A 13379-nucleotide genomic window follows, 5' to 3' on the forward strand; every position below is an offset into this window, starting at 1 on the left:
TAGAGTCAGGCCCTAGAGTTGGGTTCGCAGTGAGTTTGTGCAGATTTCCTGGAGGAATTCGGTCCCTTCGGCAGTTTTCAGATGATAAAGCACTCCTGGAGGGCGTGTGCTGCCCTCGGGAGGGGCCCCCGCATGATCCCAGGGAAGCCGTAGTCAAAGGGGAGCCCGGGTTCATCACCTAGGTATTCTAACCGAGTCCATCTCATGGAAGCAGGAAAGCCTAGGGAAGCCGTGCCTGTGATTTGTCCTAAGAGTTGATTCTTCATGCTCCTCCTGCTCCCTGGTGGCCACCATACCGGCCACAGCTTTGCTGCATTCACAGTAAAAGGATCTGCTTCCTCCTGGTCAGAGAGTTCTCATGGACTATGCGACTCTCTTTTATTTGCTACCTTTCCACACTCCGGCACTTTTTCTGGAAGTCGGTCCTGTGAAGCTGAGTCTGTACAGGTGCACGGACCTCCTCCGTGAATGGACACTCGCTCAGTTTCCAGATGCGCCTGGAGCACATTTCCGTCATGTTGAGCTTGTTGCTTTTTTCCACTCTGTTCTGTGTTTAGAAACCCATTTTTCTATGGGAAGATCCTCTTACCAGATCTCTCTTTGTCTGAATATTGCTGTAATTTTTATCCCTGTTATTCCAACTCTGTGGATGGAATCCAAGGATGCTATAGATGCCAGGAACAATCGAACGTGTAGCATGCAAACCCCACATTTCACGAGGACATCTCAGGGCAATAAAGCTCTTACTAGTAGTCTTCAAAAGAGAACTGCAGGATTTTCCTTGTGGTGCAAGGGTTAGGCATCCAGCATTGTCCCTGCAATGGTTTGGGTTACTACAGGGGCCCTGGATCTGTCCGTGGCCTGGGAACTTCCACACGCCTCAGACATAGCAAAACAAAAAACAAACAAACAAACAAACAAAAACAAAAAAAAAAAGGAAAAAGGAAGTGGAGCACTTAGATATATTTTTCTGACATGGGAGTATTCAAGTTTCTCTAGACCGTTTTATTGAGGTAGAATCGGCAAGACATACAGTTCATGCATTTAAAATGTACAATCGATGCAAATGTACCAAGGTAAGGTACAGTGATTTCTCGTGGGGAGGGGAGTTTAGGCAATCTTAATGGAAGAGGCCCGGGATGACAATTTTTAAAGATGTGTGTGTGATCCAAGGTGGGATGTTATCCGAAGAACCACAGGCAGAAAAACACATCACATAAAAAACAGGAGAGCACCAAAAGCTCCGCACTTGTAAACCTGGGCATTCCTTTCTCAGCTAAAACCTACAGCGTGGGTAGTGGAAGCAACACTGCCAAGAAGGCTGGAGGGGGTGAGGGAGGTGGAGCGTGGAAACCCGAGATGTAGGCAGTTGGACGCAATCAGGATAAGCAATGAAGAACAGTGCTTTTCTCAGAGTTTCTCAGTGGAAATTCAGGTTAGAACCGCCTGACATTGTCCCCTTTGTCCCCTTTTGGTCCCCAGGGCTTACTGAGTGCTAGAGAAAAACCAAAGGACGGCTCCATGAAGACAGGTGCGTTCCTTCTTGAGGCAGAAATGGTCTTAACAGGTAGAGAGCAGGACTCAGCTCACCATGGGGGGGCCAGGTTCCTGCAGTGCCCTCAGAGAAGGCTGAGAGGAACAAGTTCCAGCAGCCCGGGTGGTCGTCTGCTTCCGTGAGCACACTCTGCTGCATCTGAACAGAAACAGGCCCCGTGTGGCTGTAGGGCCCGCCATCCAGTCAGGGCCTTTCCTAGCAACTCCCAAGCCTGCCCTTGATGTGGGCTCACAGGTCCATGCAGACGGTCCACCTGCTTTGTCCTGACAGGCTTGGTCCCTGAGAAAGTGGAGGGTTTGGCACAGGGTGCGGGGGGTGGGGAGGTGGAGCCTCTCAGCTGATGGCCGTTTGCTGCCTTTTCTGCATTCTTCCTGGCACAGGAGAGCCAGCCAACCTGGAGGCAGCTCAGAGGGAGAAGCTTCTTCTGCAAAAGATGATGGAGCTGGAACGCAGGTTGGACGACCACGAGAGAATCCTGGAGGAGTTAAGAGGCCGCATGACAGATAAACAAAGAGAAATAGAAACGACCTCAGCAGGTACATGGGAGGCGACCGTGCAAAACGGGGGGTTAGTTCTCCGCAGCACTATCTGAGACCCCAGACAGAGAACCTTCTAAAAGCAAGGCACGTCCTCTCCTCCGCGACACCCTCTGAGACATCGACCACAACAAGACATCTGGCTCAAGGTCCATCCGGCCAGTCAGTCAGGCCTTTCTTAGCACATTCTCACACCTGCCATGGATTCATGGGTGTGATGAATTTAGACATGTCTGTCTGCTTTCAGTACAGTCTAGTACCTGGGCAAATGCGTCGCTGGGATAGGCAGGTTATATGTCTAAGGATGACTTTATTTCCTTGCTCTCTACTCTCTTCCTGGAGCAGAAGAACAGGCCAAAAATGAGGCAGCTGAGAAGGATTTGGAGTGTCTCCCAGCCCAGTTTAAAGAGCTGCAGCAGGAGTTGCAAGAAAGAGTCTATGAGGGATTAAGACTCCAAATGACAGAGGACAAAAGAGAAAGAGAACATTTCTCAGCACATACAGGGGAGGGCTCCACCCACTGTGTCTTGGGAGAGTTCGTGCAAGGGTCTCTTGACAGCAGGGACTTCCAGGGGCTCGTCATTCCTCTCCTTCTCGGAACACTCTTTGCTCTATCAGAAAAGAACCAGACACGCCGGGCTTGTAGGTCCAGCTGGACAACCCATTATTCTCCTCGCACAGTCACAACCCCACCCGTGTGTCTAATCACAGGTGAATTGAGACGCGTCTGTCGTCTTTCTCCAGGCAGTGTGGTCCTTGAATTGTGGAATTCTGGGGCTTGGGGGGGTGCAGCTCACAGTGCTGAAATCTCCTTCTCGCTGTCCCATCCTCCTGGAGCAGCGCAGTCATCGGAGTGGGATGCAGCTGACAGGGACAACACGCTTCTTGAGCAGAAATTGGAAGAGCTGTGGCACCGGCTGGAAGACCACGGCTTTCCAAGGGCTTAAGGGCCGTGGTGCGAGAGGGGCTGAGTGACAGGGGAAGACGTCACGCGGGGGCACAGTGGAAGCCTCCGCTCCCGGTGGGGTGGGTGGGTTCCTGCCGTGCTCTCGGGGACTCTGACACAGGAGGAACGTGTCTGAACAGGGGGAACAGCAGAAAGAAGGGGCTGCCTGTCCTTCTGGGAGTCCTCTGCAGGTCCAGCCTGCCAGTCAGGGCCTTTCCTGGCACGTTCTCAAAACTGCCCTTGTGTGGGGTCACAGGCAAAGTGCGACGTCCATCTGCTTTTTCCAGACCGAGAACGCGGGGGGTGTGGGAGATGAGGGGTTGTAGCTCTCAGCGATGACTGTTGCTTTCTTCCCTCTCTCAAATCTTCCTGGAACAGGTGACAAAGGAGAGGCGTCGGCTTTTCCCGAGAGAGAAAAAGAGCTTCCTGAGCAACATGCTAAAGCGTTGCAGCAGGATTTGGAAGACCAAGAAGAAGCCTTCAGGAGATTTAGAGCCCAGATGATAGAGGAGATAAGAGAAATAGAGAACGAACAGAGACAAATGAATGAGAGGATTAAGATTCTGGAAGTAAGTCTGGGCTGGGCCTGGGCCGTGACTTTGGGACCGAGCCCTGGGACCTGAAGAAGAGAAGGGTCGAAAGTTAAAGCCAAGTCACAGAAGGAAGCACCATGTTCTTTACTGCTCTTGATGCAGTAGAACCCCTGAGAGTTTCACGGCTTATAGCCAATCACTCGTGCTGTTTTCCCTGAGTTTCTGGAGTCCAGGAGGACCTTGGCACCTCGGAGCATGTGTGCATATAAATACCTTCCCCAGCTCTTGGGCTGCTGTTTGAGGGATTCCTGAATGCTCTCATGGGACCCTGAGACAGATCCTGTCAGAGGGGAGACTTGGACCTAGTGACCAGTCTCTAGTCTGTGAATATCTAGGGGCTTTCCACAGTCACCTCCCTATCTTAAAAATAGGTGTGGTTGAAAGGAGCCTGTTACAAATAACACCATGCTGTACTTTCACCTCGATCACGCTGGAGCTCTTGCAGACCACAGATCAAGAGGCCAAAAGTCATACGAAAGATAAACCCATCACTCTCATCAGCTAGGATTTTAGAAGCTATATGCCGGGAACAGGGACCAAGACCAAACATGTTTTTCGTGTTATAAATCTCCATGTCACACACGCATGATGTCTTGTCAGCGGTGTCTACTGGTCAGTCTCCCTGCAGCCTTCCCAGCCAAGGCCCCCTGCTTCTCCTTGCTTGCGGTCCAAGTGAGGTAAGACAGAGACCAGTCCTTCAGGCAGCCCGTGACATGTCGGAACATTGTAAATGCCATCTGCTCTGCCCTCTTTAGTCTCAAGAAGGGAACGGGGAACCGCAGCGGTGCCTTACATGGTCTGTTTTAGATCTTCAGTGGTCATGTCTTGGTCCAGGCGTCTGTGGAGATACGTCTGTGCATTTTTTCTTAAGCAATACCCACTAGTTCCTTCTACCTGACCTCGAGTTTTGCCCCTACCATGTGGGTCCATGTGAGGTGAAACAGAGACCTGAAGACGTAGCCCCCACATAGGTGAGAACTTTCGAAACAAGATCTGCTCTGTTCCCTCTGGACCAAGGGAAGGAATTGGGAATTCCCACTTCCCAGACAAGGCCGTACAGCACTGGGGAGTGGTGTGGGCCGAGAGCAAACAAAACCACCACAGAGTTTCCTACCATTCGAATGAGGCCATTTCTTCTTAGAGAATTTGCTTGATTGCTTTATACTTTTGACTGTTTTACAGGAATATAATGGAGGCATTCTAGCCAATACTTTGATTGCTTTTAATGTCTCCTTTGGGAAATAAGAGCTTAGAGCTTACTAGTCTGCCATTTGTCGGCCGACTGGATTTTTAATCGTTTCTCTGTGACGTATTAACCCAGCCTTTGTGAGACCCTTTTATCTTCTCTGAAAGGGGGTATATTGATGTCTCAGTTTCAGGTTTTTGTACGTATCAATTTAGCTGGGTTTGCTAAGATGTGTCATAGGGCCTAGCATATTGGAGGCCCTCCGTGCTGGGTAACAATAACTCGGATCTTGCTGCGGTCGAAGTACATCTGTGGAGAGTGATAACACCTGGTGTGCCGTCATCAGCATCCTCGGAGGGTTGAGGAAACGAAGGAGGAAACGCTCTGCAGCACATTCGTTCTGGGTTAGGTTTTGTCCCCTGGAAAGCACAGAAGGCTTGCCCGGTCCTAAGGTGAAGGACGCTTTGCACAACTCTCAGCTAGCGAATGACTCTGTGATCTTATTTCTACCAGGAAATTCTTCTAGGTTACCAGGTTGCCATGGCATCTGGCCTCAACATGACGGACCCCATCTGTCTGATAAAAAACAACAATGAGCTGCTGTCAGTGAACCAGGAAGCTCTAGAGATACTTGAGAAGATTTCTCAGCCCGTGGTGGTGGTGGCCATTGTAGGACTGTATCGCACAGGCAAATCCTACCTGATGAACCGTCTGGCGGGACGGAACCATGGTGAGGGTTATACTGGGTCAGGGGCCAGGTGCTTTCGCCCAGGTGATACCTCAGCTTCTTAGTTTTCTTCCCTGGTCATGTGGAGGGAGAACCAAATTCCTCTCAATAAGCCAAACTTCCACTTCTAATTCTCACCACGAAATCACTATCTTAATGTAATGTGTTACCATGGTCTTTGTTTTATTCCCATAAAGCAAAATCACCCCTACTAATGCAAAAACTCCTACCAGCTTAAGCAATTGCGGGCTCTTAGAAATGTATCTTCTTTCTCTCAAAATATATTTTGGTTTTTTATGGAATATTCTCATGAATATATAGAGATGTTTCAGTATATATCACCTTAAAAATACTTCCTGAATTTCATATCTAATTGTGGCTAATACCTCTCCTCCCCCACCTTTAAAAAAAAAAATTTATGGCCCACCCATAGCATATGGAAGTTACTGGGCCAGGGATTAAATCCAAGCCACAGCCGCAACCTGTGCCACAGCTGAGGCAACACCAGTTCCTTAACTTGCTCTGGGCCAGGGATCAAACTCACACCTTCTCAGTGAACCAAGCTGCTGCAGTCAGATTTGTAGGCCACTGCTTGACAGTGTCTCTCCTCTTTTTAAACATTAGTTTTGTCCGGCAAACTATATAACCTCAATTGTTTTCTAATTTTTCCTTTCCCACGTCTTTGTGGCTTTAAAATTCACCATTATTTCAAAATACTCTTGTGGGTTTCCATCGTGGCTCAGGGGTTAATGAATCCGACTAGGAACCATGAGGCTGAGGGTTTGATCCCTGGCCTTGCTCAGTGGGTTAAGGATCCGGTGTGGCCGTGAGCTGTGGTGCAGGTCACAGATGTGGCTCAGATCCCACGTTGCTGTGGCTCTGGTGTAGGCCAGCGGTTACAGCTCCAATTGGACTCCTAGCCTGGGAACCTCCAGGTGCCGTGGGAGTGGCCCTCGATAAGGCAAAAAGACAAAAAAAAAAATACTCTTGTTACGGTTATCAGTGACCTCTGTTATGTCTGATTCATGGATGCCACTCTGTCCCCACGTGGAGCGCTTTCTTGGCCTCATCCTCCTTGAAACAGAAGACACACAAAGCAGGACACTCTTGAAGAAACAGAGAAAGCACCGTCCTGTCTGCTGAGTACTTACGCTCCAGTACGTCTGACTTAGTAGCCCCTCGGCTGCTTAGATTTTCTGCCGTCACTGAATGTCGCTTTCTCCACCTCCCTGGCAGGTTTCCGTCTGGGGTCCACAGTGCGGTCTGAAACCAAGGGCATCTGGATGTGGTGTGTGCCCCACCCCTCCAAGCCAGACCGCACCCTGGTCCTTCTGGACACCGAGGGCCTGGGCGATGTGGAGAAGGTAAGGCAGCAAGTCACGGAGAAATACTTTTTATTCTGGGTTCTCTCCCTATGCCTTCATGAACCTAGAAATTTAACTGCCATGATCTATTTGTAAAATGTAAACCAACCATGGTAAATGAAGTGACCTGTGGTTTGGTTGAATAACTCCTAGGAAGAAAGCACGCCATAGGAAGTCACGCCATAGGAGAAATCCCACGCTTGGCACTGTGTGGGTGACTTGTTTCATTCCATAAACAGCTACTGAACAGCAGAGTTCCAGGCCTTGGGGCTGAGAACTGCAGAGATCAGGGAGGGACCTACAGGTCCTGCCCTCAGAGAGTCTTTATTCCCACTGGCAAGACCACACAATCGGATTTCATAGAGGGTGTCTGGGAGAGAAGCCGGCTGGGTGGAGGAAGAGGTGGCACTGCCTCGCCGTCCTCAGCTTCCCCTCGCTCCCAGGGGCGCTCTGGGCTGGAATGGCCCTTTGGAGGATTCTGCCTTGGGACAAGGGTGTTGACCCCCGATGGAGAAGCTGCTTTGGGAGCCTTTCTAATGGAGAGGGCGGGCATCTGAAGAAGCCCTTCCCCCAGCCCTCCAACAGCTGGGGGCGAGTCCTCCAGTCTTGGCAGGTGATCCAGGCAGCACCTCCTGGTTCCCGCCACTTACAGTGAAGGGGAGGCTGCCCTGGAGGTTGGAGGAGAAACACCAACCCAGGGGTGAGGAAGGGTCTCTGCGTCCCCTTCGTAGCTGCCAGATGAAGAGAGTATTTGAGGGTTGGAGTTAGGAGATGGGTTTACATTTTCTACGAAGTTCATCCACTGGTTACAGAGCATTCTGGAAAGCTGTGAGCTGCCTCTGAAGGAACCACTTCTATTAAAGTACATATTTTCCTACAAGAAGCATACTAAGATGGAAGTTGTGTATTTTAGCTTTCTACTAATAGGTGAAATAATTTATTTGCTTTTTTTCCCATTACTTTCAGATTATTTGGTAATAGTACCTACATTTCTATAGCTCTTTATTTCTTCTCAAAGGGAACTAGAAATTCTGTGTTTATTTTTAAAGCCCTATTTCAAAGAATGACATAGTCTTATTATGGAAATAATTTATTATTGATGATAGGTGCTGCATCTTCTTATCCTAATTGATTATTTTTCAAAATTGGGTTTTGGAAAATAAAGTAATAAATACACTATTCCCCCCTCCCTCCCATCATCTATTTTTGCATTTGCTCTTTGAATAGATTTACACACTGCTTATAGAAGGAATAAGTTCTGTGTTTACGCCGTTATTTAGAAAATGCTATAATTTATACAAACAAATTAGCCTGGCCTTTAAGGGCCTGCATCAGCCTCACTAGCGCCCACCTTTCCTCCTCCACGTACCCTCTGCTTCAGTCAAACCAATAACTCTATTTTAATTACAACACGTCTGTATTTTCCCACTTCTAATTTTAATTTTGCAGGTGTTGTTATCTATGCGGTCACATTCTTTCCTTCATGACCACATTCTGCCTCTTCCTTAATACTCAGCTCAAGACTTCAGGGAAGCATTCATATCAAACACTCATTCTCCAACGTTCGTAGCTCTGTTCTACCTTGCCAGACTTCCCAGTTTTAATTTAATGTGAAAGCTATAGCTTCCGCTGCTTATACCCATTACCAAGATACAGGCATTTTCTAGATATTGTCATCCTTTTTGCATAGGTTTTTATGGATGTTTGTCACTGCTTTGAAATTGTTATCTTGAAAGGACTGTCATTTACGACACTGGCTTCTGAAATCTAAGAAAAGTAGGGAACATACAGTCACTTCTCATGAGCATTTATTGATTGGATATAATTTAAATACTCAGTTACGCCAACTATGGTATATTTTATATGGACTACAATTAATAAGTATGTGCATAATTAGTAAGTGCTAACACTCATTACTGATACGTAATTCCACACGAGGCACTATACTGGTTTTTCTGCACGTGATTTTACTTCATCCAATGAGGTAAAAGAAAGCTCTGTGAAGCTTGGAAGACATTTACGTGTGAAAAAACGTGCATTCACAAGAAATGTCTTCGCAATTGTGAAAGCTGATGTCTCCGTCTGTCTTTAAAAAAGTTCTTCGCATGGTGAGTATGTCAACTGAAATAAGAATAAAATAAGTGTGTGAATGAACTTCTAATTTGAGAGTAAGCCCTAAATCTCTTGTTCTAACGTGCCTTCTAGGGCGACCCTAAGAACGACTCGTGGATCTTCGCCCTGGCCGTGCTCCTGAGCAGCGTCTTCGTCTACAACAGCATGAACACCATCAACCACCAGGCCCTGGAGCAGCTGCAGTATCCTGCCAGGAACTCAGCCACCACGTCTCACTGAGCTGTGGGAATGGAAATCGGGGCAGTGACCCCTGCCCTGTCATTTGGTTTCCTCTGACGCAGCAGAGGGAACCCGCAGGAAAAGGCAGTGTTTATAATGCTCTGATGTGAGAAAATATCGGAATTTTGTGGGTAAGGCGTTTCTTTTCCTTAACTACGTCCTAGTTATGTGACAGAGCTCACGGAGCTCATCAGGACCAAGTCCTCCTCAGAAAACGATGGCGTGGAGGACTGCACAGAGTTTGTGAGTTTCTTTCCAGACTTTATCTGGATTGTTCGGGATTTCACCCTGGACCTGAAGTTGAATGGTCACCCTGTCACAGAGGATGAGTACCTGGAGAATGCCTTGAAGCTGATTCCAGGTATCAGAGCACGGCCCGGGCATCGGATGGTCCAGGATAGGGTGGGATCTGCTAAACCCGCTCCATCACCTCTGGGGTGGCTTTTGTATCTGAGACTCTTCGAAGTCTGTAGAAATAGTGGCTGGAAAGTGGTTGCAAAGCTCTAGGGACTAGAGATGACGTTCACTTAGGAAAAGCAAAGTGAAATGCAATCATTCAAAACCAACTTGTTTTTTTCATACCATCTGTAATTTAGTTCAAAAAGCCAGACACATGTTCCCTATTTTGGCTTCTGCTTTTCTCTGTTGAGGAAAACATCTGAACAGATACTTGTTAGATATGAAATAACAATGAAAAATCTACCTAAGGGGAGTTGCCATCGTGGCTCAGTGGTTAACGAATCCGACTAGGAACCATGAGGTTGCGGGTTCGGTCCCTGCCCTTGCTCGGTGGGTTAGGGATCCGGCATTGCCGTGAGCTGTGGTGTAGGTCGCAGACGCAGCTCCGATCCCACGTTGCTGTGGCTCTGGCATAGGCCGGGGGCTACAGCTCCGATTCGACCCCTAGCCTGGGAACCTCCATGTGCCGCGGGAGTGGCCCAAAGAAATAGCAAAAAGACAAAAAAAAAATCTATCTAAGGAAACAAAAAGTACATTTTACCTAGTTAGAGATTATTCTTCTCAAAGAGGTATATACTGGTCTAAGCCTATACAGTTATATCATCTTAAAAATGACTTTATGTCCTCTGTAAGTTTGAAGAAGTGTGTGTCTTTTCCATATTTCTGATAATTATTAGAGCATTCATTTTACCATCCACATCATAGCTGTCTCTTAATTTACACATATTTACCCATGTTTTCCTTACAAGATAATACATTATTTTAATGGGTTACATATATAGGGGTGTGTATCTAGTGAAATCTGGAGAGAGGTATCAGTTCATTTATTCATTCTTGCTTTCATGTTTCTGGGTATGCAATGTATTGCGACAATGACTGGACAGAAGAGGACCACTGTCAAATCAAACAGAACCCTCTACCTCGAGGAGTTTATAGATTATTGGCGACATCTTAAGGTTACATTTTAGTTACAGTTAACCTTCAGAGGTTTTCGCTAAAAATTAGCTAACTCTGTACCCATTATTTTTAGCATCAAAATAATGTTACTGGGAGTTCCTGCTGTGGCGCGGTGGTTAATGAATCTGATTTGGAACCATGAGGTTGCAGGTTCAATCCCTGGCCTTGCTCAGTGGGTTAAGGATCCTGTGTGGTCGTGAGCTGTGGTGTAGGTCGCAGATGTGGCTCGGATCTGGCATTGCTGTAGCTCTGGTGTAGGCCGGCGAATACAGCTCCAATTAAGACCCCTAGACTGGGAACCTCCATATGCCATGGGAGTGGCCCTAGAAGAGGCAAAAAGACAAAAAGGAAAAAAAAAGTTTTCCTTAAATAGTCAGGATGACATTCCTAAAATTCCAGGGCATATTGTCCATCATCCCTGGTGTATGACTCTTCTTTTTCATCCCATGGCTCAATTTCTATGTGAGATTCAGCAGAGCAAAAGTTGCATTTGGCCTTTCACTCTTGGAGCCGTGAGTACAGTAAGCTTCTGATAGACGACTACGCTACCGTGTACAGGGCGGAAACAGCAGCCATGGGGTTATGTGCCGGCTGTCTCCCCAGATTCCTCTCCAGAGCTAGACCACTGGTGTTTGATGCAAAGAATGTCTGTGTTAAAGGGGCTGTAAGCATAAACCACAGCAAAGACACACACACACACACACACACACACACCTGTTGTCATAAACACCCTTTGGTCACCTGCCCCAAGACTCTTTCCACTCTAATCTGTTTTTCTCTCTCTCAGGCAACAATCCCAAAGCCCAAACATCCAATCTACCCAGAGAGTGCATTAGGAATTTCTTCCCAAAACGGAAGTGTTTTGTCTTTGACCGACCAACAGACAACAAAAACCTCCTGGCCAATATTGAGAATGTGTCTGAAGACCAACTGGATCCTGATTTCCTGGAACAAGCAAACAATTTCTGTTCCTACATCTTCACCAATGCAAAGACCAAGACCCTCAGTGATGGAATTCCAGTCACTGGGAAACGTAAGTCTTTTTTTTCCCCTGTTTTCCTGGAGCCTGATACATGTCGAATAGTTTATATAATGTGTTTTTAGGCATTATTGTTTGATTCTATGTGGAACACTGGTAGGTATTAACTCTCCAGGAAGAAATACACATATGTTATAATCATCATACTTTGGGGGTTAAAAATCCTCCCCCAAATTGCAAGCTTTGTCACTGATACCTATGGCTTCCGCTTATCTGAAACATCCCTCCACTGAGGAAAATATCACTATCTCAGTATAAAATCAGAATATTACATTTCCTCAGGGGAAGTCTTATACAATAAGTATTATTCCCAAGCAATACAAAAGATATTTGGAGGAGAGGTTAGAGTGGTCCAAAAATAAATAGTAACTCACAAATCACAGAAAAATCCAGTTGGGGAGGATGGGATTAAGATGGAAGAATAGAAAGATAGAGCTGAACTCCTCTCCTAAAAACAACAAAATTTACAGTGAAATGCTGAGCAGTCTTCAACAAAATGGACTGAAAACTTTCAAAAAGATATCCTACTCCAGAAGACAAAGAGGAGGCCACATCAAGAGGTAGGAGGGGTGATTACATGATATAAGCAACCCCATACCTCCCGGGTGGGAAGCCCCAACAGACTGGAAAGTAACAGTGTCACAGAGACTCACCTACAGGAGTGAGAGTTCTGGCCCCACATCAAACCCCCAAGTGTGGGGATCTGGCACTGGGAGAAAGAGCCCCTGGCCCCTGGAGCATCTGGCATTGAGGGCCAGTGGGGCTTGTGCGCAGGAGCTCCATGGGACTGGGGGAAATAGAGATCCCATTCTTAAGAGGCGCACACAGACTTCCATGTGCACTGGGTCTCGGGGCAAAGTAAAGTCTCCATAGGAATCTGGGTCAGACCTGACTGCATTTTCTTGGAGGACCTCCTCGGAAAACAGGGGTGAATGTGGCTTGTTGTGGGAGAAGGACATTGGAAGCAAAGTTCTTTGGAATATTCAGCAGCGTGCCTTTCTCTGGCGGTAGCCATTTTGGGAAAAGGCACACAGCCGCCTATAATCCCACCCAGACACAAAGCCCCACCCACCAGAGGGATAGGAATCAGCTCCACCTACCAGTGGGCAGGCATCAGCCCCTCCCATCAGGAAGCCTACAGCAAGCCCCCAGACCGACTTCAGCCACAAGGGGGGCAGACACCAGACATAAGACAGGCTACAACTCTATTATCTGCAAAAAGGTCACCACACCAAAAACCTATAAAAATGAAAAGACAGAGAACCATAACTCAGGTGAGGGAGAAAGGAAAAACCCCAGAAAATAAGCTAAGTGATGAGGAGATTCTCAGCCTCCAGGAAAAAGACTTTAGACTGTCGATGCTGAAGATGATGCAAGACATTGGAAAGAAACTGGAGGCAAAGATGGATACCTTACAGGAAACACTGAGCAAAGAGATACAAGATATAAAACTTAAACAAGAAGAGATGCAAAATACAATAACTGAAATACAAAACTCACTAGAAGCAGCTAACAGCAGAATACAGGAGGCAGAAGAACACATAAGCGAGGCAGAGGACAGATTAGTGGAAATTATGGATGCAGAACAGAAAAGAGAAAGAAGATTGAAAACAAAGGAAGAAAGTCTCAGAGAACTCTGGGACAACATTAAACGCACCAACATCG

General features: G+C 47.1%; 1 protein-coding gene across 1 annotated transcript in view; it reads left to right on the plus strand.

Annotated features, from left to right (window-relative positions):
* LOC125130000 (guanylate-binding protein 6-like) overlaps nucleotides 1-13379 on the plus strand; it is a 30896-nt gene that overhangs the window by 8521 nt on the left and 8996 nt on the right. The window contains exons 6-13 of the mRNA XM_047785351.1: nucleotides 1483-1531; nucleotides 1936-2091; nucleotides 3416-3606; nucleotides 5330-5546; nucleotides 6780-6907; nucleotides 9113-9222; nucleotides 9424-9620; nucleotides 11463-11708. Coding sequence (XP_047641307.1) covers nucleotides 1483-1531; nucleotides 1936-2091; nucleotides 3416-3606; nucleotides 5330-5546; nucleotides 6780-6907; nucleotides 9113-9222; nucleotides 9424-9620; nucleotides 11463-11708 — 1294 coding nt within the window. The remainder of the gene's footprint in view (nucleotides 1-1482; nucleotides 1532-1935; nucleotides 2092-3415; nucleotides 3607-5329; nucleotides 5547-6779; nucleotides 6908-9112; nucleotides 9223-9423; nucleotides 9621-11462; nucleotides 11709-13379) is intronic.

Source organism: Phacochoerus africanus, chromosome 6, assembly GCF_016906955.1.
Source record: "Phacochoerus africanus isolate WHEZ1 chromosome 6, ROS_Pafr_v1, whole genome shotgun sequence".
Taxonomy (NCBI): Eukaryota; Metazoa; Chordata; class Mammalia; order Artiodactyla; family Suidae; genus Phacochoerus; species Phacochoerus africanus.